The sequence below is a fragment of the Seriola dumerili genome, unplaced genomic scaffold, assembly GCF_002260705.1.
Source record: "Seriola dumerili isolate Sdu_G_001 unplaced genomic scaffold, Sdu_1.0 BDQW01000199.1, whole genome shotgun sequence".
Lineage (NCBI taxonomy): Eukaryota > Metazoa > Chordata > Actinopteri > Carangiformes > Carangidae > Seriola > Seriola dumerili.
In genome coordinates, this window is record NW_019174454.1 from 1,085,862 (window position 1) to 1,107,785 (window position 21,924).

Consider the following 21,924-nt stretch of genomic DNA (forward strand, 5'->3'; position numbering starts at 1 on the left):
CGAGGGAACTTGATCTACAGCTCTTTCAGCTTGAAGCTACAGATTATTCAGTCTAAAGTTACTGACAGACATTGAGGAAGCTCTCATGACTGTATTAGTTTGTTCACTGTATCCCAGGACTTAAGAGTGACACAAAAAAAAAATCATTGGCTTGAAATATTACAGCTCATATTTGAGTTTAAAGAATGAAGGAGAAGCTCAAAGGACAGAGAAGGAAGTGGGTGACTGGTAGAGTAGGAGGTGGTGTTCATATGAAATCGAGAGCTACACACAGTCGCATAAACACACCAGAGGGAATGTACATGCTGAAGAAATGACTGGGTTAATTCTACTATCATGTGAAAACACTGTCACCTGAAAACTCTGCCCCTCCCCTGGGCAGATGCAGCTGTCTTGGCCAGAGAGAGGCTGCTGAGCCACAGGACCGCACGGCAAGGAGGCAGACAAACCTGGTCTAGGACAGTAGTGGTGAGGAGGACACTTTAGACAGCTGTCTATGGACACAGCACCAGCAGTCGGCCCATAGGTTCCCTTAGGACAGGGGACTGGAGTGAAGCTCCCCACTGGGCAGTAGAAACCTAACAGAAACAATAGTACGTTCTTACATAAGTATTAATTTATCTATGCACTCATTTCCAGTATAATCTTTCTGTGTATTTACACTATGCCAAGCACTGGGAGGCATCCTGGGGATGGTGACACATACCTTCTCCCGTTCTCCCTGTCTAGTCCTGTCATTGTGTCTCTAATGTCCCAAAGAGACAAACGGGCTCAAAGACGGTATTTACACTTTCTCAAACGCACAGTTTGTGAAAATTTGTCATCATCATTCACTCAAAACATATACAGTAAAAAGCCTGTAGCTGATGGACTAAACAACCTCACAAATTTTATTACCACCTCTTAAAACTTACACTATAATCAAAACAGGGAGATGTATACAGACATATGCAGACCAAGCAGATAATATAATGTACATCTTTTGGTATGGATTAAATATCAGTTACATATTTGTCTTGATATATATATTTTTTTAAATACAGTATTAATAACTACAGTATGCAGTCAGGACGGCCTACCTGGCTGGCAGGGCAGCCTCTCCTGGTTATGATGACTGAAGTTGTTTCCATGTGCTGGAGTTAGCAGCACAGAAGCAAACAGCCACCACAAACACCTGAAGCTCTTGCATTTACACGTCCTAGGCATTGTTAATTTGTCCTGTTCTGGGCAGGTGAACCAGAAACCCAGCTCTATTCCAGGCTCAGGGAGAAATTTGTAATTCTTCATCCAGGATCTGTAAATAGCCTCTTGGTTGTCTGTCTTGTTTTGGCCATAGCCAAGAAAGTAGTTATAGAGATGCTGTAGCTAACCAACTATCCTGATAAACTCCTCCTGACTGCTGTACTTCTGCACACATAACCTGATCTGCCTGTTGGTAGCTGCAAGGTAAGTGGAAGGCTAGTAAGTCTGCATAACTTTCAGTGACTTTCTGAATGATTAATGAGGCCCGTGAGGTAAGGTGACAGTGACAGGGACTGGGACTGGTTGTTGGAGGAAAGCAGCAGGGAAAACAGAGACAATCACATTACTGCATTTGTTCTTCTCAATCCTACCATGAAACTGATTAATGATTTGGCTCCCAATGTACATCAACACAGCTTTGCTTTATGTGAGTCCATATCACTATGTGCATCACAGCAGCTGCTCAGATATAGTACCTGGGTTTGTGCGAGCTATACCTGCAACTTTCAACTTCACTTGTAAATGACCCAATTAAACACATACTGAAGATTACTCATTTGTGTTTACTTGCTAATACTGGCTTGCAATGTGGTGGAGGACAAAATAAGACTAGGGTCAAGGGTCTGTGTGGTCCACAACTGGTTATGTGCATCAGTTTTATCTATAAGCTGCTATGGCCCACAAAGATGCTTTTTGTATGGACTTTTTTAAGTAACCTGCATCGGGCACAAATGTTGTATGTTACTTTATTTTGAAAAAAAAATAACACGTTCAATACATGCATTTCACTTTTCATAAACCTTTGATCTGCAGATGCTACAGTTCCTCTGATGCTCTGCACATCTGTGCACAATAACCAAGATAAGATTATTATAAGATACTCTGCGACGCCCTTTGCTCCACAATCAAATAAAACAGGAGACCTAGCTCCAGCTTACTATGATATAAAGTGTACTGGCCTGTCGTGTCACAAGAGTGATAGTAAAATTTTCTACAGCTATGTGTGTAACAAAGCTTTCGGTGAGCACACACGGTATGTTAATGTATGCAAACTGTTCAACAATCAACCCGTCAGTGCAGAAAGCAGTCAACCATGCTTTTTCGATGTACAGTAACCAATGCCTTACTGGCTCTATACTGTTATTGTATTGAAATTAATGCTGGACTTTGGATAACTGGAATAACCCACATATTTCATCACGGAAGCCATGGACTATGATCCCCCAGTGACGACTTGCAACTTATCTAACTGAACAGGATTAACTTTCACCTACATATCCATGTCACTGGGGGAAAAACCCTCCACATTACTTTTACAAATACAAAACAACATAATTAGATAATAAACAAGAGATCATCGGAAATATGAAGCCATTTATGGAATGAGCACCTCACATTGTAGCTACATAAGCATGCATTTGCAATAATGCACTTAAAGGTGTCCTGTAGATTGTTATTCCTTGTTTTGCAAAAGTGAAAAACACAGCTTGGCACAATCAGCAATGTTTACCCGGGCTGTTTTGAGCTACTCTGTCCAGACTAGCAGCACAAACACTGATGTGTAAACTGTTGATTGTCAGGCATCCAAAACAAGCCATGATAATCAAGGCTGCATGAGGTCCCAACCTGGATAAACTGAATTCTTACACAATTTAAAACATACAAAACATTTTTTTCTTTTTATATTCACTTCAAATTTTGCAGAATGCGTGAAAAGCCACAACAGGCACTGTAGATCAAACAAGGGACCCCACTGTAAATATTCATATAATTCAAGTTCCTGGCAAAATGGGGCTTTGATGTAAAAAGCCTGAAATGCAGCCAAACTTTTTAGCTGACTGTGGACATACAAAGTTGAACTTGTTGAACCTTTTTGGGTCGCTCCAATAAACTTCTACCTCATTTTCCCTTTTTTAGTGCAGAGTGCAAATACGTTGTTGGCTTGGCTGAAATCTTTCTATGTCATTATTAAAACAGTAATCTATGTTTACTGTATTACTCTAACTCTTATTCTATATACTCCTGTTCTATCGCACTAGTTATCATGGTACTTTCTCTCTTTGAGACTTAATCTCAAAATGTGGTGCATCCTTATTGACATAACCTTAAATCAATACTGCAAAAATGCTCTTAAGTTTTATGAATGTTCAACAGTGGCATGGCCTCACTCTTTGTGTGTGTTTGTGTGTGTGCGTGCGTGTGTGTCTGTCTGTCTGTCTGTCTGTGTGTGTGTGTGTGTGTGTGTGTGTGTGTGTGTGTGTGTGTGTGCACGTGTGTTTGTGTGTGTGTAGTTCCCTGTGTATATGCATGTTGTGCTCTGTCATCAGTGTGACCCTCCACGTGTTGACTGTTGACACAGGCAGAGTTTGAGCAGCCGCTCTGATAACAGGGACCTTTATAAGTCAGATGAGGGGAGTAGTCGCTCTGTAGATCCCTGATCGTCAGGTAAAGGCCAGGAACTCTTTCACATATTGATTTTCTTGTTCGCTGCGTTAGACTGAGAAGGGAATGTATGTAAAAGGAGTTTTATATAATTATATAAAGACATGTTCAGTACTTTACTACTATTTTTTTCATTCTAGTAGGAAATTCTTATGTATTTCTCTCACCTCTCCCTCCACAGAAAGATAAACATGCATCTAAAAGTCCTGCTCTTCGCCCTGTCCTTCTTGACAACTTCAGGTATATATTTGTCCTCAAATGTCATTTAATATCCTTTATTGTTGAAGGGATTTTTTTTCATTCACATCTGATTTCTTTGTCTGTAGCATACCCACTTCATCGTAACACCAGGGACGCAACCTGGACTGATTCAAAGGCCAACCAGGCTCATGACAAGATAAACCTCACAAAGGATGTGGAGTGAGTTGACCAAATGAAGGACCAGTTGAATACCTGAAATAAATTTGCATCCACACACACAAGTAAAGGTGAATGTTTGAATTGTCTTTATAAAGGGGTGCTTCTGTCTGTCTTTACAAGTAGGATCTACAAGAGTCACATAGACAGCAGTAGCCTTTACAACCAAGAAGATGATGACAACAATAACCCCGTGGTACGGGAGATGCAGCGCAAACTCAACATGGAGTCAGAGCGTCTGCGTATCCGTCTGCGCCAAGAGCTGGCCGAGCTGCAGGAGAAGTTATCCCCATCTCCAGCCCACCTCAGCTCCACCCTGGCCAGTATGAGGGAGCGCCTGGCTCCCCTCACCCAGCAGCTCCAGAGCTCTCTCAGCAGCGACACCCAAGATCTGTGTGGCCAGCTGAGACTCTATCTTCAGGGCCTGGAGACAGCAGAGGCCCAGACAGAGGCCAGTCCGACTCTCAACCAGGAAGCCTTCCACTGGATGACACAAACCCTGGAGCACAGCAGCTCTAAGATGGCTGACATCATCAGCGACTTCCAAACTAAAACTGTCGGGGAGATCGAACATCTGAGAGGGATCAGTGCTAGTGAGGAAGAGGCAGACAAGTCAGAGCTCTGGCAGGTAACGAGCTCCAGGTTGGGACAGGAAGTGAGTTCACTGAGGGTGGAGATACAGAACAGGGTGGAGGCTCTCAAAGCAGAGCTTGCTGCTCTGCTAGAAAATGCGCAGCCTACTAAGGCTGAAGTCACAGCTAGTATGGAGCGGTTCTGCCAAAATGCAGCCCTGCAGAGCCAAGTGTTTCAGGCCCGGATGGAAAAGGTGTTTCAGGAGCTGGAAGGGGAGCTGGAGATCCAGAGAGCCTCCAGCCTGTCTCCCTCTTCTTTCTCCTCACCCATACAGCCTGGTGCTGCTCTACAGGAGGACTTCTCAGTTAAACTCTCTGCTCTGATCCAGGACATTCTGCACTTAGTGCAGTGACAGAGACACCTGTACATTTTTTAAAAAGATGAATTCACTGCCATTACGGTCGCATCAAAGTGATTCTTGTTCATGAATTTGTTTTTGTTTTTTTGTTTTTTGTTTGCCACTGTAGCAGCCAAGTAAGTAGCCTGTATTTATGAATGTATGGATTTGTTTTGATTGGTGTGTTAGTTTCATTCTGTATGTGAATGAGTGTGTAATTGTCAGTATATGTTTACTGTACCATGTAAAAAAAATGCTGCCTGTGGAGAGTAAAGTTACTGATGATACAAATCACCTATTGCTATTTTTTGATTATGTGATCAGTCACAAAGTTCAACAACAACCTGATTTTAAACTTTATTTTCAATCTGTACAAAAAAAAAAATTCCATATTCATGTTTGCTCAAAAGTATGTTTTAAGCAATGCAATTGAGATTCTGTACAAGGCCCCCAAAGACACCTATAAAATTGTAGAAATGTTGAACAGGTAGACTCTCAGGCATTATCAAAGCAAAGTTATACTTAATAAAATATTATATAATATTATAAAATATTAAAATTGCTCTGTTCATAATTGCTTCTTTAGTTAATGTTTGTTTATCACACATTGTTCAAGCCTGGCTGTTCCTCCATTACCAGTAAATGGCTATTGAATGCAGCTGCAGTAAATATAGACAGAAAAGGTTATTTGCTTGGTTTCCATGGTCACCTGACAAGAACATTTGGTTATTACTGAAAAATCACAACATTATCTGATTTTATGAGGATATTATGAGGTTTCAGGTGACAAGGCAAAGACAGGTTGCCAGTGGATCTCTCAGTCAAAGGCATGAGGTAATCCTCCCATCCAATAAAATTTCTTCAGGACGAACCAGCCACCCAGAACCAGCAAGGCAGCAGCAGCCGAGCCAAACACCACCCCCACCACCAGGCCCGTCACATTCACATCATCCTTCCCTGATGGCATGTCATTACCTGATGCACACAGGGGGAGATTAATTGAGATTACTTTCGGGGTTGACCAGATCTTCCCATATTAGGATATATTTCTGGATTTATGATGTGATTAAAGTATACTCACTGTAGGCGGCTGCATAGGGCCTGTCTGTAGTGAGGGAAGAGAAGAGAGTCACTGAAAAAGTTTATCTGGTGATGTTGTTTGGTAATCACAGGAAGACTTTTAAAAGTACAAATTTTGCAAACAGGTCAAACCTTGTCGAGCAGTGTAAAGAGGACCGACTGAAACAGTGGCTGATTCTCTGCTTTCTTCTCCAAAGGGAGTCAGAGATCTTTTTCTTCTGGTATTACAGCCCTGAAAAACAACAAATATCCAGTCAGGTTCAGTCTGAGTTATGTCACATAATGTAACGCTATGGCTTTTCAATATACATTATAAGCTTATGAAATAACCTGTAATTTATTTGTTTTATTTTGTGATAAAACTAAATATCAGAACGTGCCGTGGTGTCTTGAGGGTTTAAGGTGCTAACTATGAAGCGCAACATCTGTGCATTGAATCTGTCCGAAAGACCTTTCTTGCAGTCAATGACCATCTCTCCCCCTAGATTTCCTGTCATTCCCCCACTACCACTTATCTAAAATGCGCATGAAATGCCCACAAAATTTCTGTTACTCCACCAGTGTGTTTTATTGCCTGCTCAACACTGAGAGCAGATTTTTTTTTCTTTATCTATATTGATTCCTCAGATGCAGAAAACAGGTAAGTTATAGTATGGTGGTATATTGTATCATTCGAAGCTTGGGGGAACCTTTGAAAGTTGCTTTACCAAACTGTGTTTTCATTACGTTCTCTGATGCCTTTAAAGCAAAGTAATTTGTTTTTGACTTTTCAACTTACAGACAACAGCTCTTGACATTTGCTGGGCTCACAGAGTCTCAGTATGCAGTGCAGGTAGATGCTGGACTTTGGCTGGTCACGGTGCTGAACAAAGCGGAAGGCCTCAAAGTTGAACCGGGCAACCTTGGAGAGGCCATTGCTTATCACAGACGTCCTTTGTTCCACTGAACACCTAGTGGACATCAAGGTATTTTTAGTACATATTTTTAAAATATGTGTGAAAGTCCTATTTTTTTCCCACATGTATGAAGCCATACTAATGGTGTGTGCTTCCATACCCGGTGAAGAAGTTGTGCTGCTCACTGTGCGACATGTTGTAAGGAGTGGGAGTACTAAAGCAGTGATCCAGCAGTACATGGAAACTGAAAATAGGACAATGGGCCAATAAGTTACTGTTTGCCAAAAGAATACACTGTGCTCACTTTTACCTCAATATTTGTTTTCTGATACACAAATTTACTATGAGCAGCCAAATGGCCTTTACTTACTTTCCTGTGAGGTTAACAGCCTTAACCTCCACATAGATCCTGGTTCGTAGCTCAAGTCCTGTTGAAGGTACCACTAATGGATAGCCATAATCAGAATCCTGGAGAAATGAGCCGTGGAGTAAAAATAAATCAAGAGGAATCGCTCTGAAGTGTATTTAAAATCTGAATGCCAGATTGTACTTACATTAAAAACAGCCATTTTTAATGTATCAATAAAGGTTCCATTATTATCGCTGGTCGCCACTGAGACTGAGGAGCTAAAAAATCATGGAAAAGATGCAAAAAAGAGAAAAAGAAACGTTCAGATTTGCTGTATGTTCATGTCAGCGTCATGTGATGCCTCTGTTAAATCCCAAAGAGATCAATTAACAGTTTGCCTGAAAAATCACACAAAGTAAGAATTCCTAGTACTCACGCCACAATCTGTGTGTTGTTGATCAGGTACTCCAGCGGGTAGCGGCAGGAGAAGTGATAGTAGAGGTCTGTGGAGTAGCTGATCACCCCCTGGTCAGATCTGGGTGTGTCAATGTACCCTGTGATGATAACTGACTGGATACTCAGGAAGCTGCTGAAGGGACCCGTGGGATCCGGGGTCTCATCCACAATCTGAACAAGACAGTAAAAGATACAATCATTACACAGGCTTTTTACATGGTGTCAAATAATTCTATATAAAGAATTGTCCATCTAACATTCATTTATGTGTCATTTTTCTACCTAATCCTCAGCATCTTCTACAAGAAACCTTCTGACCTGCAGGGAATGGCGACAGGGGTTATCCAGACTGTGGTTAACAGGAAGCTGGTAACGGATGATGGGAGGGTCCACACTGGTGTCGACAGAGCCCCGGCACTCCGAATTGTTGTGTTTCCCATTCAGAGCCAGGTCTGTGGTGTTGAAACCTGCCCACTGAGCCGTGCACAGGTTGATCTCCAGAGTGATCATACTGGTGCCACAGTCAACTGTCAGGTCTGAGTTGTCTACAAAAGAGAGAGACAGAAAAAACAAGGAGATTTAAAAGATATGTTTTATTATTGTGATTTTTTTCCCCCACTGAAAACATAAGGAAAGTTAATATAATTATCCAGTTGCTGTGATGAGATAAGAAAAATCCATAACGTTGAGCAGGGGAAAAAGTCACCACAAATGACATCTGCTCTGATCTGTGTGGAATGCTTATATAAAACAAAATGATCTGTCCCAGTAAAAATTAAAGTTATGCCCACCTGGGGTCCTCTCATACTCAGAGGAGCAGTTGTAGAGACAGACTGCAGGCTGCAGGAGCACAACCAACAGAGGGAGACAAAGGTAAAGAGTCATGCTGTCTGGAGGCGGCTCTGTCAGACTGACCAGTCCTGTAATTGTGAAGAGAAACAATAACAGAATCAAAAATAAATAACTCTAAAATAGCATTTACAGCTGAGTCAGAGTAGATACACAAAAGTGCTTGCAACTATTCCAAAAAAAACAAACATAATTTTTTATGTAAGTGTAATTTTCAGTGCCAAATTGTTCTGCAAATCTTGGTTGGTAATGGTTGTTATTTTCACTAATTCATAATCCCTAAAATGCAATTTAAAATCAGTGAATGTCAAACAGAGACCTATGTGACAACCTGAGGAGGGTCTTACCTTGCAGGTACCTGAGCAGGTGTTTGTCACAGACCTTGTCATGCAATGGGATTTTTATAGAGTTAGACAGACACCTAATACCACAGAGGTGGGACTCTCAAGCCCTCCCCTCAGCTAATTATAGATACCTATGTGCACACACACATACACACACACACACAATTACAAAATTACACACACCTTCTCCATGTTTCTCCCATGACTTCTTGATTAGACAGCAGCAGCAGCCCCCGGCAGGGTTCACTGTCAGATCTATACCTGGCAGATTAATATGTCAGTGGGTTTTTGACACAGATCCGGATCAGGTTAACTGCTGTCTCACATTTCCCACCATTAAAAACGATTATTAAAGAATGGAGGTGAAAGTTAAAGTTGCTGGCTGGTTATGCTGAAGCAAATGAGTTTGAGTTTCAAACTTTGATTCAATGTACATATTTATTGCTAAATAAACAGGTTACATACCAGGGAAAGAACTGTATTTTGTACCCATCAGTTGGCCATGAAGTCATTTCATATATTCTCACTAGATTCAGGGAACTTTACTAAAACCCTGCAGGTCATTGATTAGCACAATTTAAATGCTTTTGGTAAAACAATCACTTAAAAGAGAAATGATTAAATTCAATATAAATGCATTTTATCCTAATTCTGAATTTACTGTATTAAATACCCCCTGGGATACTCTATTAACTTCTAAATCAATTAAGAATTTGTATTCAGAACCAAATCTCAAAAGGGAGACATACATTTTCCAAGATGTAAAAATTATTGTGTAGAGATGCATTGCCTTGAATAGTGGAGTCATGACTTGAATGAAACACCTTGAAGACTTGAAAGGTGATCATGATCGCCATAAGCTATGAAGAACTCAACCAACCAGGAGTAAGCTTTGTTAATTTCCCTTGCATGCCAAACCTCTCATCTATTGTTTCTTTAGAACTGCATTGGAGGTGAGTATAGCTATAGGCCACAACTGTTACCGTTCAACTGAGAAGCCCCCATTGTTCCTCAGAAATACAGGATGAAAAGGAGCATCAGTGCTTTTGCCAAAATGCCCGTGGTGAAAGGAGACATTTGTTACACTATCCATAGATGCGTCACTCTTTTACAACCTCTTCATTTCTCTTCTGCATCCAGGGATTTTACCTCCCAGGACACCTGTTTGGAAACATCTTGTTTGCCATTCTTTTGCACTCTAATCACATTCTCCATTTCATTTTCCTGTAATCCCTTTCGGCTGCAGGGTCAGAGAAAATTGCAGATTATGTAAGGGTGTCTGGACATGATGTCCACCTGTCCATAGGTTGAGGAGTCATAACAAACCACAAATAATCCCTAAATCAAGTAATCATGTAAACACATAATGTAAAATTTGGACCCTAGAATTGTCACTCCCCCATGCAAACCATGTATCTCCAATCTGAGGGATTTTGATATATAAACTGAAGGATCAAGAGTTTTTTTATGGGTTGGAAAAATATTCCTCAGAGAAGCTAAATAATTTATTTAAAAATAAAATAAAATGCATTGTCACAAAGTAATTTTTTTTAGATCCATGGTTGTCATAGGATAGCAGCAGTATGTGAATTCTAACATAGAAATATAATAGCACATGATGGGTACATGATTACATCATTAATAGAATAGCACAGATCAGGATAAAGAAATGAGTCACAGAGTCACCATTTTTAATAGGGAGGCTACAGTCTAAAGTTAGAATGACCAGACTGCCAGGATTATAATGACAATGTGTTGTGGCAATGATTAGAGCACATCTTTACTGATTCCTTTCATCATGCATGACAATGGTTAGTGACATACAATCGCTTTAGAAAACAATGAAAACAAGGCCCTGGGGAGAACACAGATTTAGTATTGGAAGAAAGAGGATACACTGGGAAGCTTGTGAGGAGATGTTACTGTACTCTGCAGGCATGTGCAGCAAAGCAGATCATTAGTGTAGCTAATGACCCCTCAGGGTGTGAATATCACATAAACTGAGTAATAAATATGTTTCCTGCAACACTCCAAAGTTGCAGAGGAGATTTTTGTCTGTTCTGCCTACGAGAAAGAGTTTACAATGTTTACTTGTGTAGCAAAATTAGCCAAATACATTTCCTCTTATGACATAATGCTGTTATGTTTGAAATTATAAACCATATGAAATGTTTGTGGGTGAGGTTAACTTCCTAAGTGTCATTCAGTGGTGGGAAAAACATTCAGATCCTTCATTAAAAGAATCAAACAGCCTAAGTTTCACTTAGATACAACTTAGGCTTAAAGTAAATAGCCAAAGTTTTACTTAGCCTAAGTATGAATTTAAAATATTTGAAGTATACTAAAAGTTACTGTACATCATTGAACGATGTCCCCAATGACTATATATTATTGCATATGGCAACACTGGATTGCTAATACTGATGCATGGAAGTGTAAGTAGCATTTTATCATTTTACCTGCTGTAGCTGCTTCGTATTTATAGTTGCATGTTTTAGTCCAGTGGTCCCAACCTAGGGGTCGGGCCCCTCCAAACAGACACTAGATAAATCTTAAGGTGTTGTGAGATGATAAATGGGAAAGAAGAAAAAGCAAAATTCTGCTACTCATTTTACACTACTCAAAGTAGCATAAAGTGGAAGTACTCATGTGCCATTACCTCAGACTTGTACATAAGTACAGTAACTGTTGAGTGTCATCACTGGGCAATAACTGATTCATTTCAAAAGCGAGTCACTGCTCTGCCTTATTTCATGAGTGGTTTGGTGTCATCTGCTGGCCAAAATTAGACAGAGCACAAACGCCTTGTTTTTCTCTGGGTCTAATGGACTTATGAGTCACTAGTGCTGAAGAGTTCAAGCCAAGAGACACAACTTCCTCCCCAATGAACACACAGTGGTCCAGTGAGAGCCATTGTTTATTTTGTTCTCAGAAAAACTCCAATCGTTATCCATTCCAATAAACAAAAGATGTACTAAATAATCTGGAGTAAACTAAGACACAACAACACCTGTAGTAAACAGAAAACCGTGTTTCTCCCTGAACCACGAGCCACTCTCTGACCCAAGGCTGGATTACCAACTGGGCAAAATGAGCAACTGCTCCAGGGCCCTGAAAGCTCTGGGTTTACTGAATATTAACTGAAATTTTGCACTTAACTTAACAAGACAATGGCCTAAAGGTGGATCCTGCTCTTGAGGTGCTGGATGAGGGTCAGTGTTAGAAGCTTTATTTTTCAGTTTTGTGCTGACATATCACATATTTCTAAATTAGTTTGTGTTTAATTAAACAACCAAATAGAAAATCTAGGTCCAGGTAGTATTCTGGCAAATAACAGCTACACATATTGCACAAAGAGTAAAAGAAACAGAGGGCAATGGGAGCCCAGTAATTCATTTTTGCTGGGCCACCTAGCAGGTTAATCTAAATGTGCGTCTGCCCTAATCCTGATGGAGACATGTTTATCTACAAAAGGATTACAAAAAAGTCTGCTCATACATCAATTCATACAGTTTTTCCAATGCTTATACAACATGACAGGATGAATTATCACACAATAGCTCCTATATATACAGCCCAGCATTAAAGTCCTGCTGTGAAATTATCCGTGGCACATTTCTATTTAGCATAAATAATCTTTGAGCCTTTTGCACTACAATAAACATATTGGTGACGTGGGAAAAGCTCAGTAGGGACAGTGTTTGTAACACACAGTCACAGCTTTTCATCACATGATGGAAATTTGCGTGCGCCGGCCAGTAATCAAATGAATTTTAGACGCTTTGAAAAACCAAAACAAGGAAAAATCCATCCAGGTCACACATGACAAGCATCCAGAGGCTCAGTCTGACAACAAGCCTCCTACATGACAAACACACTTGTGTGTCTGCTTGGAGACAGACAGAAGGATGGCCTGAAGCCAGGTGGTAGACAACAGAGCTACACACAGAAACACAGCCTGTGATTGTGTGTCCTCTCTCAGCTCTCCAGAGAGGAGCTGCTGTTCATTACTCTGCTCGCAAGGGCATCTGTTGACGGCTTTTATTAAAATCATACAACACAAGATGAGGATAAACTGCAGGCTGTGGTGAGCTTGAAGCTGACCTCTTCTCTGTCTTTTTTATGTCTTGTAACAACCTCTCCAGATTTAAATCTTCCATCATCTCTCCATCAGATATTCAGCCCATCATCATTTTTTGTTGAATTGTTTTTTGCTCTTACAAATCTTCAGTTTTTACTACATAATATTTTTTTTCCTTTCGGAATCTCTCATCTGTATTTTCTAAATTTTTAAGTTTCAAAATACAAATGTTGAAGTTTATTTTACTGTTAATTGTTCAGTGCTGTGTTGAGAGCGTGTGTTGTTATATGGTTTAAACTGGGAGGTGTGTGTAGTTTAATGGCGTTAGGTTGTGGCATAATGTGTGAACTTTGGGGTTAATTCTGAGAAATGTGTGTAAGCAGAAAAGAAAAGCTGAAACAACAATAATAATAATCGATCTGGGATGGGTGTTCAGTTGGGTTGATATCTGGAAACAACATTTCTCAGGCCGATAAAACCATTCAGCGACTGTTTGTGTACTCTGTATGTAACAGAATAAAGGTAACTTTGCATTAATTTGAAGTGACCTGTCCCCCTAATGCAGTGACAGACATACACATTGACTTTCATAGTTTACATCAAAACCTTTACATACTTTTTTTTTCTTTTTACAAATCTAGCTTTATTTAAATCCCATTATATATGAGCTGTCTGCCTTATTCTGTGCCATTTGCTATTTGAGCTGAAGTGAAGTCCAATAAACCTACCACATGAATAACACAGAAATATTACAATGAACCTCATTTAAATGAAACAGGTAGGAGTTGAACTTAAACGCAGTTGTACTTCCACAGCTTCAGCCTGTTTAACCAGAACAAATTCGGGTCACGAATGCAAACAGCAGTGGAGTGCTGAGGACATTCTTTTCCAAGGCAACAACAGCAACAGCAACAGCAACAACAACAACAACAACAACAACAACAACAACAACAACAACAACAACAACAACAACAACAACAAACAGTACCATCATTCAACCACAGCTGAAGCAGGCCGCTCTCCCAGTATTCTGCGGGGGAAAGTTTCATTCTGATGCTTTGGTTGGATCAGGCAGTGTAAAATGATTTAGTGTTGTTGCGTAACCTATATGACTGCTCCAGACTTTCACAACCATTCATATTCTGGAAACCAACCCAAAGCAATGAACAGGAAGTATGGTTCAGAGAAAGAAAAAAAAGAAAAATCCTTTCCCCTTCCTCCCCTCCATGCTTTCCTGCTCCATGGGCAATCTCTCTCACACAATCCCTTCCTCTTTATCTCTTACTCTGCACCTATCTCACTTTTTGTCCTTTCTGTGTTTCTCTTTGCACAGTGTTTTCACAGCGTGGTCTGAGCCAGTTTCCTTTCAAATACCTACACTTGTTTTACTGGAGATTTGGATGTTTTTGTTTAGTTTTTTTTTTTAGTTGTGATCAGTATAAGCTCAGCTATATCACATCAAAGGGAGCTCAGCATGTTTACTAGACGAAGAAAAAGGAAAAACTGACTTGTACGCTTAATGGGGAACACTGAAGTTCTTGCAGTTAACCTTGCTTCTGCTTTCTCACTTAATTTTCTCCTCTGAGCTATTTTTCCCCAAGCTGCACTCAGTCAAAGTGAGTGTGTGAGTGTGTGTAGTGGAGTAAGAGTGAGAGATGCTCATTCTTTATTTTATTACAGGGAGCATGATGCATGGTGTTTTTCACAAAGAACTCTATTGATTCCATTTTAATGACATTACTATATGTGAAATGGGATTAAGGGGGGGGGGGGCACAGGCTGCACATTGACTGCACAAATGCACAGATTCATACCTCTGTGGTTTGGGTTTGCATGTAGAGGGACAAGAAGCACTCGAAAGTATCAATACTGTCTCTTTTTCAAAGCAAGAATCTTGGGACTATCTCACTCTTCATGTTTTTTTTTTTTCCTCAGTAGACGCCATATGCACGCCTTCACTAGACGACCCACTTCTGACTGGACAGACTCTGCCGCCTCTATCTGTAACCCAGTGTGTGTTTATCTCCGGTTTTTAAATCTTCCAACAAAGAGGTTCACACTTTTGATTGTTATAGTAATCGTCCCGCAGACTCGGGTGAACATGTAGAGATGGATTTTATGAAGCTGTTTGGCACCGTTATCGCCGTTCTGTTCCACCCTGGATCCGCTTCTAAATTAAATGGTAAGGACTCACTTCGGAAGAACGAAAAACTCCCTTCTTACTCTCTGTTGACGCATGTTGTGTATTTCATTTCCACGGTAGGACTTCGACTTGTTTGTTTTTACCAAGAGTTTTTTGTTTTTTTTTCTTTAAGTTTGCATGTAGCGTAGACTGTCCATTCGCTGTGCTGCGAATTGTTATTTTCTTGTTTCTCTTTGAGGTCTAAGAGGTTTACAAGGTTGTGAGCAGGCTCGTCTCGAAGAAGAGCGTTATAATGATAAACAGACTGCAGTCAAACTCAGCACGGCAGCACGTGATGTGGTGGAAAGTGAACAACAACAGGAGGAGTGTTTGTGATCAGGTCACCGATCTCAACACTGATTTGAAGTCAGGAGGCCACATACTTGTTTTAATGACAACCTGAAAGAATACTACTAATATTAGACTAGTATGAAAGCAACTGTACAGAAAATACTAACAACCGCATGCATGATCACTATCAACCACACAATTATGTAACAGAGGTCCATATCTCTAGAGTAGCTCCATTTTACAATTATCTAGGAAAATTGGTAATGAAATAAGAAATATTTCACAGTTGTTCTTTATATTAGTGGTGTTTAACCCAGGGGTTTCTCACACTGGGACACTTAAACGGGCCCCTGAAATGAATCTTGATAAGGGCTCCTCCAGCTGTGTAATTATTTAAAAAACAAAACTGTGCAAAATCTCCTTTCTCGCATCACAGTCTCATACGTTTTCTATTTCTAGATATGGATCAGATATAAACATGACTTTATATTAAGGGGTCGCAAAAAACAAAAAAGCTTTGGGACCACTGATGCAATCTGTTGTCTTTCTATACATTATATACATATATATATATATATATATATATATATATATATATTCTATATGTGATATGCCATCAGTGCCTTTCAAGACTGATTTACTGTAAAAAGCCATAATTAAGATAGTCAGTCAATAATTAACTTACTCATTGTGCCACCTCAGCAAAGCACTGCATTTCAGTCATGTTCAGACTCACAGACTCTGTCTGTCACAATGCACCACAGCAGCAAGACTATTTTGACTGGCACTAGATCAATGTAGGAAATAAAAATCTTATTTAAGCCCCTAAAAAAACTGTGTTTACGCCACAATTTCACTACTATATGGTTTACTCTACCCACGTTGCAGGAAAATGTGGGAAACCTTTGGCAAAGCAATGCAACCCAAAAATTCTGGTTCCTAATTTGTCCATGATACTGTAAGTTGTTTATAATCTTCTTGCCACATGGGCGCCACAGGAACCCTCAGAAACCAAAAACCCTGCACTCATCATCTTGTTATCTCCCTGATGCTGACTGTGGTGTCCAGGCCAAAGGATCTGCCGGCGTGGGACAGAGCGGCCATGCTACAAGGTGTCCTACATCCAGGACAGCAGGCGAAGGCTGACCTTTGAGGATGCCAGGCAGGCCTGTAGGTTGGATGGAGGCGAGCTGCTCAGCATTGAAACAGAAAGTGAGCAGCGACTGATTGAGAGGTTCATACAACAGCTGCAGGCTGGAGATGGAGACTTCTGGATCGGGCTTCGCCGTAACCCACAGCACAACAGGGCAGGGACCAAAAGCCAAGGTTGCCCCTCGCAGTACTATTGGCTGGATGGAAGCAAGGCCAAGTTCAGGTCTAAATCTTTTTCTTTTGTTTTTTTACATTTTACTCTTTACATATGAATGTTTTGGCTATATCAGTGAAAATGGTATGAAGGACACAGCACAGTAAAAAAAAAAAAAAAAAGGAAATGTCAGTGGAAAAACCCCGTAGTCAGTTGTGACTTAGAAAAGATTATTGGATGAAATGCTGCTTGTGTGGGAGTGTTGGAATGTGTACGGTCCTTTTGCAAGACTTGGGAAATGAGAAATACAAATATAAAGTCAAACAGTTCATATGATAATGTAAATTGTCCAATTTGTGATATGAAATGTGAAAAAAGTCTAAACTTGTGCATCTTATTTGCTGCAGGAACTGGCACTGGGATGAGCCATCGTGTGGTGATGAAATGTGTGTGGTTCTGTACCACCAGCCGTCTGCGCCACCTGACGAAGAAGGTCATTTCCTGTTCCAGTGGAATGACAACAACTGCAACTCCAAGAACAACTTTGTCTGCAAATACCCAGAAGGTGAGCCAGTGGATCACAGACACTGGGCTGTTGTGCCTGGCTGTACAGTACTGGGAATTATTTGGCTCTTGGTTTCATTTGGTTCTTGAATCCACAAAATCTGAGTCTGACCACTATTAAATTGTGGTGATGACTGTTAACAGCTGACACTAAACAAGTAATGTGCCGTTTTAATGCTGGTTGCCTGGATTACTGTAAAACTCTGCTCTCTGGCAATCCAAAAAGATATATCTGCCTGTGTTTAAGTTATACCTGATACCTTAAATAAACAATTTAGAATGAACCTATTATATTTTATTTCAGGGGGGCTCATTTTGTTCAACTGATTAATTTTACAGCATTTTCCATTAGTTCATCCTGTTGTGTATCTTTTATTTTCTTTTTATTTCGAATGTTAAATGGTTTTTAAGCATTCCTTTAAGTATTTAATCTTTTTTATTAATTGAGTGAAACATAAAATTTTTTTTTTTTAAATCTTGCTGAATGATTTAAACTTCCTTCCTCTGTCTTTCACAGAAAAAGTGCCAGTATTTACTGATGAAGGGAACACTGCACATGCAGGTACAACATGCACTTCATTACCCCACACATGCTGTTCATGTATGCATGAAGTTTCTGTGAGATATAGATAACAAGCGACAGCAGCTGTGTTTATACTTAGATCAAGCAAAGTCAGGCTAAACCACCATACGACTACTTTTTTTTTTTAAATCACCTTCAGTGGTCAACTAAGTCACTTTCCTTTTGTGTAAATGAAGTTCTAGTGGGAAAAAAATATATATTTTGTATAATCAGGTCACATGTAGTAGCCCACAGAACATGTATGATGTATTTACACTTAATTAAGTATCGATGTTATTCAAGAAAAAAATAGTTAAAATCTTCAGTTTTACAAAGGTGAATCAGAAATAGGCCACTGTAGGTAAGAGATCCCATCATCTAACGACAAGAACGTTTAAACTTGGCAATTTAAACAATTAGGCATAATGCATGGAATTTATTATACACAATACTTTAAACATTTGAAATCATACTCTCATGTGTTTTGTTTTTTGTTTCTTTAGTTAGAAATCAGTTCATATCTGCAATGGTTAGATGAGGAATGTCATTTGACATATTTTATCTTGTCATATTCAACTGTTTTCTGATTGCTCCAGTTCCATCTCTGAGGCCAAACCTATTCTCAACAACAGAAAGTGATGAGAGGATTAAAATAGTACTACCTGAATCATCAGGTAAGAAAATAATTAAAAAAAAACCTCATATTTTAATTTTGATACTTAGGGTTAATGCCCTATATGGTTTCAGGGAAACTACTAAAATCAGTGTTTCAAGTGATAAGAGAACCATGATGTACCTTAAACATTCAATAGGATAAAATAAAGATAAATACTAAAACAAGGATAAAGGTCATGTAAAAAAGAAATTACGCCAAGTAATTTGCTTTCCTTTTCAGTATCTCTCTCAGACAACACCCTGTATGTGTCCTACATCCTTTATGCAACTATTCCTGCTCTCCTGCTGCTGCTGTTTGCGGCTGCTGGCTTCTTCTGCTACAAACATCATGTTAAAAGGTAAAAGCCAAAAGGTGTTACATGTTATGTGCTCACCTGTTGTACTTCAAATATAAAACATAGTCTTTCTACATGCAAATGAATGAAATGGCATACTAAGAAGCATTTTAGAAAAAAATAATGTCCTGTTTGCAGATGAAGTAAATATTTCTTTGTATAATGCACTTGTTAATTTATCAATATGGCAAATTGATGCAATTCTCCAATTATTTTTCTAGTGTTGGCCAATGTGAACACACATTCCTAAGGATGTACTGTATATAACAGTATGTCTCTTAAACCATGTTGTAATGATCCCACCTTGCTCTTTAATGTTGTTTCTTTCACATTCAGGAGGAAGACAGAAGCAGAAAGCTATCCCTGCAGATCAAAACCATGGCTGTCAACAACAGCTTCACCTTGCTCCGTACAAGGACCTTATGCCTTTAGTGACATTACCAAACTGCCTCACACTGCTCTGGAGAGCAGCATGCCAGTAGATATCATGGCAAAGTACTCCAGCACGTCCTCTCAGGACTCCCATGGTGACTATGAGAATGTGTCATGCACGGACAGGGAGAGTGGTTTTGTGACCAATGACATCTATGAGACCTGCAGAGCTCAAAGCCGGCACTGCAGCAGTCAGACTGGTTGGGTGGAAAACGAGATCTATGGATAACACTGTTGATGCCTATCTGGTCTCTGCAAGTGTCCATCAACCTCATAGCAGCAAAAGAATATGACCCAGCTGGACAGAGGAACACAATGTTCTCAATCCCTCTCTTCTTTTGCACCCTATTGGTTACTTGTGTGGTGCAGGATTACTAAACAGGTGGCCTGGTTATTTGAACATAGATCTGTCTCCTGTGTGTATCTCCAGAGCTGCCCCATGAGCACCCAGCATTCAAAGCTGCTATTCAGATTAATGCTTAATGCAGGGTTTCCCAAAGTCAACTGAGACTCTAGGTTTAGGCCTCCAACTTCCCAGAATACCACCATCAGAGATTTCTCAAATTACCATACAAATTGCGAATCTGATCATGGCTTTGGATTGAAGAGTAATACATTGGTTATGTGAAAATAGTAATATATTTCAAATCTTTTTAATAGATTTTCTTATTAAAGAAGACAAGTCTACAGTTGTGCTAGCAGCTTTGTGAGGCTGTATCTAGGCACAGAGGCGCTTTGAGCTAAATGTGTCAACATGCTCATGAAGGCCAAAGACAACCTGCTGATATTTAACTGGCATAATGTTTGTCAGTTTCACCACTTAACACTTAGTTAAGTGTGTCTGCATGTTAACATTTGCTAATTAGCACTAAAAAACTAAGTCCAGCTGGGGCTAATGGAAATTCCATTAGTTTTGTAGGTATTGGCTTAACCAAAACATTAAATAGAAATTAGGTTAGTGGTAATTATCCTGAGGCGGACCTGAATATGTGTACCAAATTTTGTGGCAGATCATCCAATAGTTTTTGAGACACTGATGGTGGTGCTTTGTCACGGAAATACATTGTCTAGACACTATGAGATATCTCACAGGATAAGTGAAAATTTTGACCTGTTGGAGGCAATCGAGGAAAAGTGAGAGGAATACCAACATCATTAGGATTCATCCTCTTGGGACCTTTGATATCTGTACAAGTTTTCATGGCAATCAATCTAGTAGTTGTTGAGATATTTTATTCTGGACCAAACTGGTGGACAGACTGAAAATTCTAATATATTTCAAGTTTATTTAATATATTTTATTATTAAAAATTCATCAAACAAAACTCATTCAGTCAGAAATCTTCTGTTGGCTGTGTAAAGAAAATACATTTTTTTTATTCCAGTTGAATTGAATAGTTCTTTCTTATTCCCAGTTTTAATCATCATTTCTGACAATTTATTTAACAGCAGTTTAAAGGCAAAGAGGCATTATATGAACTCAAATAAGCAGTAATGAGCCAGGTCAGTTCGGCTGTGTAACAGTGCTGCTATATTTGGCATGGTGGATTACACATCTAACCCTGGGAATAAGCAAGGTTTGTGGAATCATGCAAGGTTACTCATCTTGTAAACAATCCAAAATTAAACTACTCAACGATTTTTCCAATAATGTCACCAGATATTATGAGACACAAGGACAAAAAGACTCTGTTGGGTCTCCACTGCTGTGGAGTTGGCCTGTTCAGGGACTATTCTGACCTTTTCTCTAAACCTGAAGAGCGGTGTCAGCCCTTTGCAAGGCTTCCTGTTTGGACTCTGATGTCAGGGAACAGGACAGTACATGCGGAAACACTGATGACAGAACTCTGCTGACCCCAGTAAACCTCAAAGCTGTGCGCTTTCCCGACTCCATTTGACTGTGTGAGAAACTCAACCCTCCCACTGATCTGACAATACAGACACTATGTAGGAGTGACCAGTTTTAGAAATGTCATGGATTTATTCATCAGTGTTTGCTTGTAAGAGCATATGCCTGTCTTATAAATGTGTAAAAATATCATGGTTATTTCAGAGTATGTACTGAGTGGGCTGTTGGGTCTGTGTCTTGGAAAGATGTAGCAAGCCCAGTAAGGAGAGGCTGAGTGTGTTCTTGGAGAATGTTAGACAGGAAATGCCAAAAGCACATCTGGAACTCTTACATTCAGGAAGTCTATGCGTGACAGCAGAGGCCTTTGGAGCGCTGCTCTGCCTGCCTGCTTAGCAATCCACTGTTCTCTGTTAGGCTGTCACTGTGGGGGCTTAAGAGAACAACCACTGGGTGTGAATGTTTGCTGTATGTCAAACATGACATGATTTGTGGGTGTCAAATAAAGTTTGGTTACAAGATATTGTGGTTACATTCTTTATTTAATGATAATGTGAGTCTATTTGTATTTTTGTAAGTGTTTGGTGGACTGAGTTTAGATGTGT

The 21,924-nt window shown here is 39.8% G+C and overlaps 3 protein-coding genes across 5 annotated transcripts; 2 read left to right on the plus strand and 1 right to left on the minus strand.

Moving 5' to 3' along the window:
• The first annotated feature begins 3,663 nt into the window (after positions 1-3,663).
• Positions 3,664-5,365, plus strand: LOC111228071. 3 transcript variants are annotated; one of them, XM_022753857.1, is made up of 4 exons: positions 3,664-3,687; positions 3,866-3,924; positions 4,011-4,104; positions 4,225-5,365. In XM_022753857.1, the coding sequence occupies exons 2-4, from the start codon at positions 3,876-3,878 to the stop codon at positions 5,084-5,086; spliced, it is 1,005 nt and encodes a 334-aa protein (XP_022609578.1). In that variant the 5' UTR covers positions 3,664-3,687; positions 3,866-3,875; the 3' UTR covers positions 5,087-5,365. The 3 variants fall into 3 exon arrangements, with proteins under 3 accessions (XP_022609578.1, XP_022609577.1, XP_022609579.1); XM_022753856.1 differs by having other exon boundaries at positions 3,669-3,752; XM_022753858.1 differs by having other exon boundaries at positions 3,669-3,752; positions 4,228-5,365.
• A 229-nt stretch (positions 5,366-5,594) lies between these two features.
• Positions 5,595-10,050, minus strand: LOC111228037 (zona pellucida-like domain-containing protein 1). The gene is made up of 10 exons (XM_022753813.1): positions 10,029-10,050; positions 8,644-8,772; positions 8,171-8,397; positions 7,833-8,023; positions 7,602-7,674; positions 7,418-7,515; positions 7,208-7,291; positions 6,930-7,101; positions 6,284-6,383; positions 5,595-6,079 (listed from the first exon to the last, which is right to left on the minus strand). Exons 1-10 carry the CDS (start codon positions 10,048-10,050, stop codon positions 5,889-5,891), a joined length of 1,287 nt encoding a protein of 428 aa, XP_022609534.1. The 3' UTR covers positions 5,595-5,888.
• Positions 10,051-14,637: 4,587 nt separating this feature from the next.
• LOC111228029 (layilin-like) lies at positions 14,638-21,834 on the plus strand. The gene is made up of 8 exons (XM_022753804.1): positions 14,638-14,742; positions 15,062-15,308; positions 16,668-16,974; positions 17,313-17,470; positions 17,987-18,031; positions 18,628-18,705; positions 18,927-19,044; positions 19,378-21,834. The coding sequence occupies exons 2-8, from the start codon at positions 15,236-15,238 to the stop codon at positions 19,700-19,702; spliced, it is 1,104 nt and encodes a 367-aa protein (XP_022609525.1). The 5' UTR covers positions 14,638-14,742; positions 15,062-15,235; the 3' UTR covers positions 19,703-21,834.
• The last annotated feature ends 90 nt before the right edge of the window (positions 21,835-21,924 follow it).

Bases quoted from the DNA above. Each gene is read 5' to 3' on its own strand.
- LOC111228029 (XM_022753804.1), top strand. From the start codon at position 15,236: ATGGATTTTATGAAGCTGTTTGGCACCGTTATCGCCGTTCTGTTCCAC. The intron at 16,975-17,312 runs GTCTAAATCTTT...TATTTGCTGCAG, and splicing joins GGAAGCAAGGCCAAGTTCAG to GAACTGGCACTGGGATGAGC. The intron at 17,471-17,986 runs GTGAGCCAGTGG...TGTCTTTCACAG, and splicing joins TGTCTGCAAATACCCAGAAG to AAAAAGTGCCAGTATTTACT.
- LOC111228071 (XM_022753857.1), top strand. From the start codon at position 3,876: ATGCATCTAAAAGTCCTGCTCTTCGCCCTGTCCTTCTTGACAACTTCA. The intron at 3,925-4,010 runs GTATATATTTGT...CTTTGTCTGTAG, and splicing joins GTCCTTCTTGACAACTTCAG to CATACCCACTTCATCGTAAC. The intron at 4,105-4,224 runs GTGAGTTGACCA...TGTCTTTACAAG, and splicing joins AACCTCACAAAGGATGTGGA to TAGGATCTACAAGAGTCACA.
- LOC111228037 (XM_022753813.1), bottom strand. From the start codon at position 10,050: ATGGGGGCTTCTCAGTTGAACG. The intron at 8,773-10,028 runs GTAACAGTTGTG...TCACAATTACAG, and splicing joins GGGGGCTTCTCAGTTGAACG to GACTGGTCAGTCTGACAGAG. The intron at 7,516-7,601 runs GTAAGTACAATC...TCATTTCTCCAG, and splicing joins TAAAAATGGCTGTTTTTAAT to GATTCTGATTATGGCTATCC.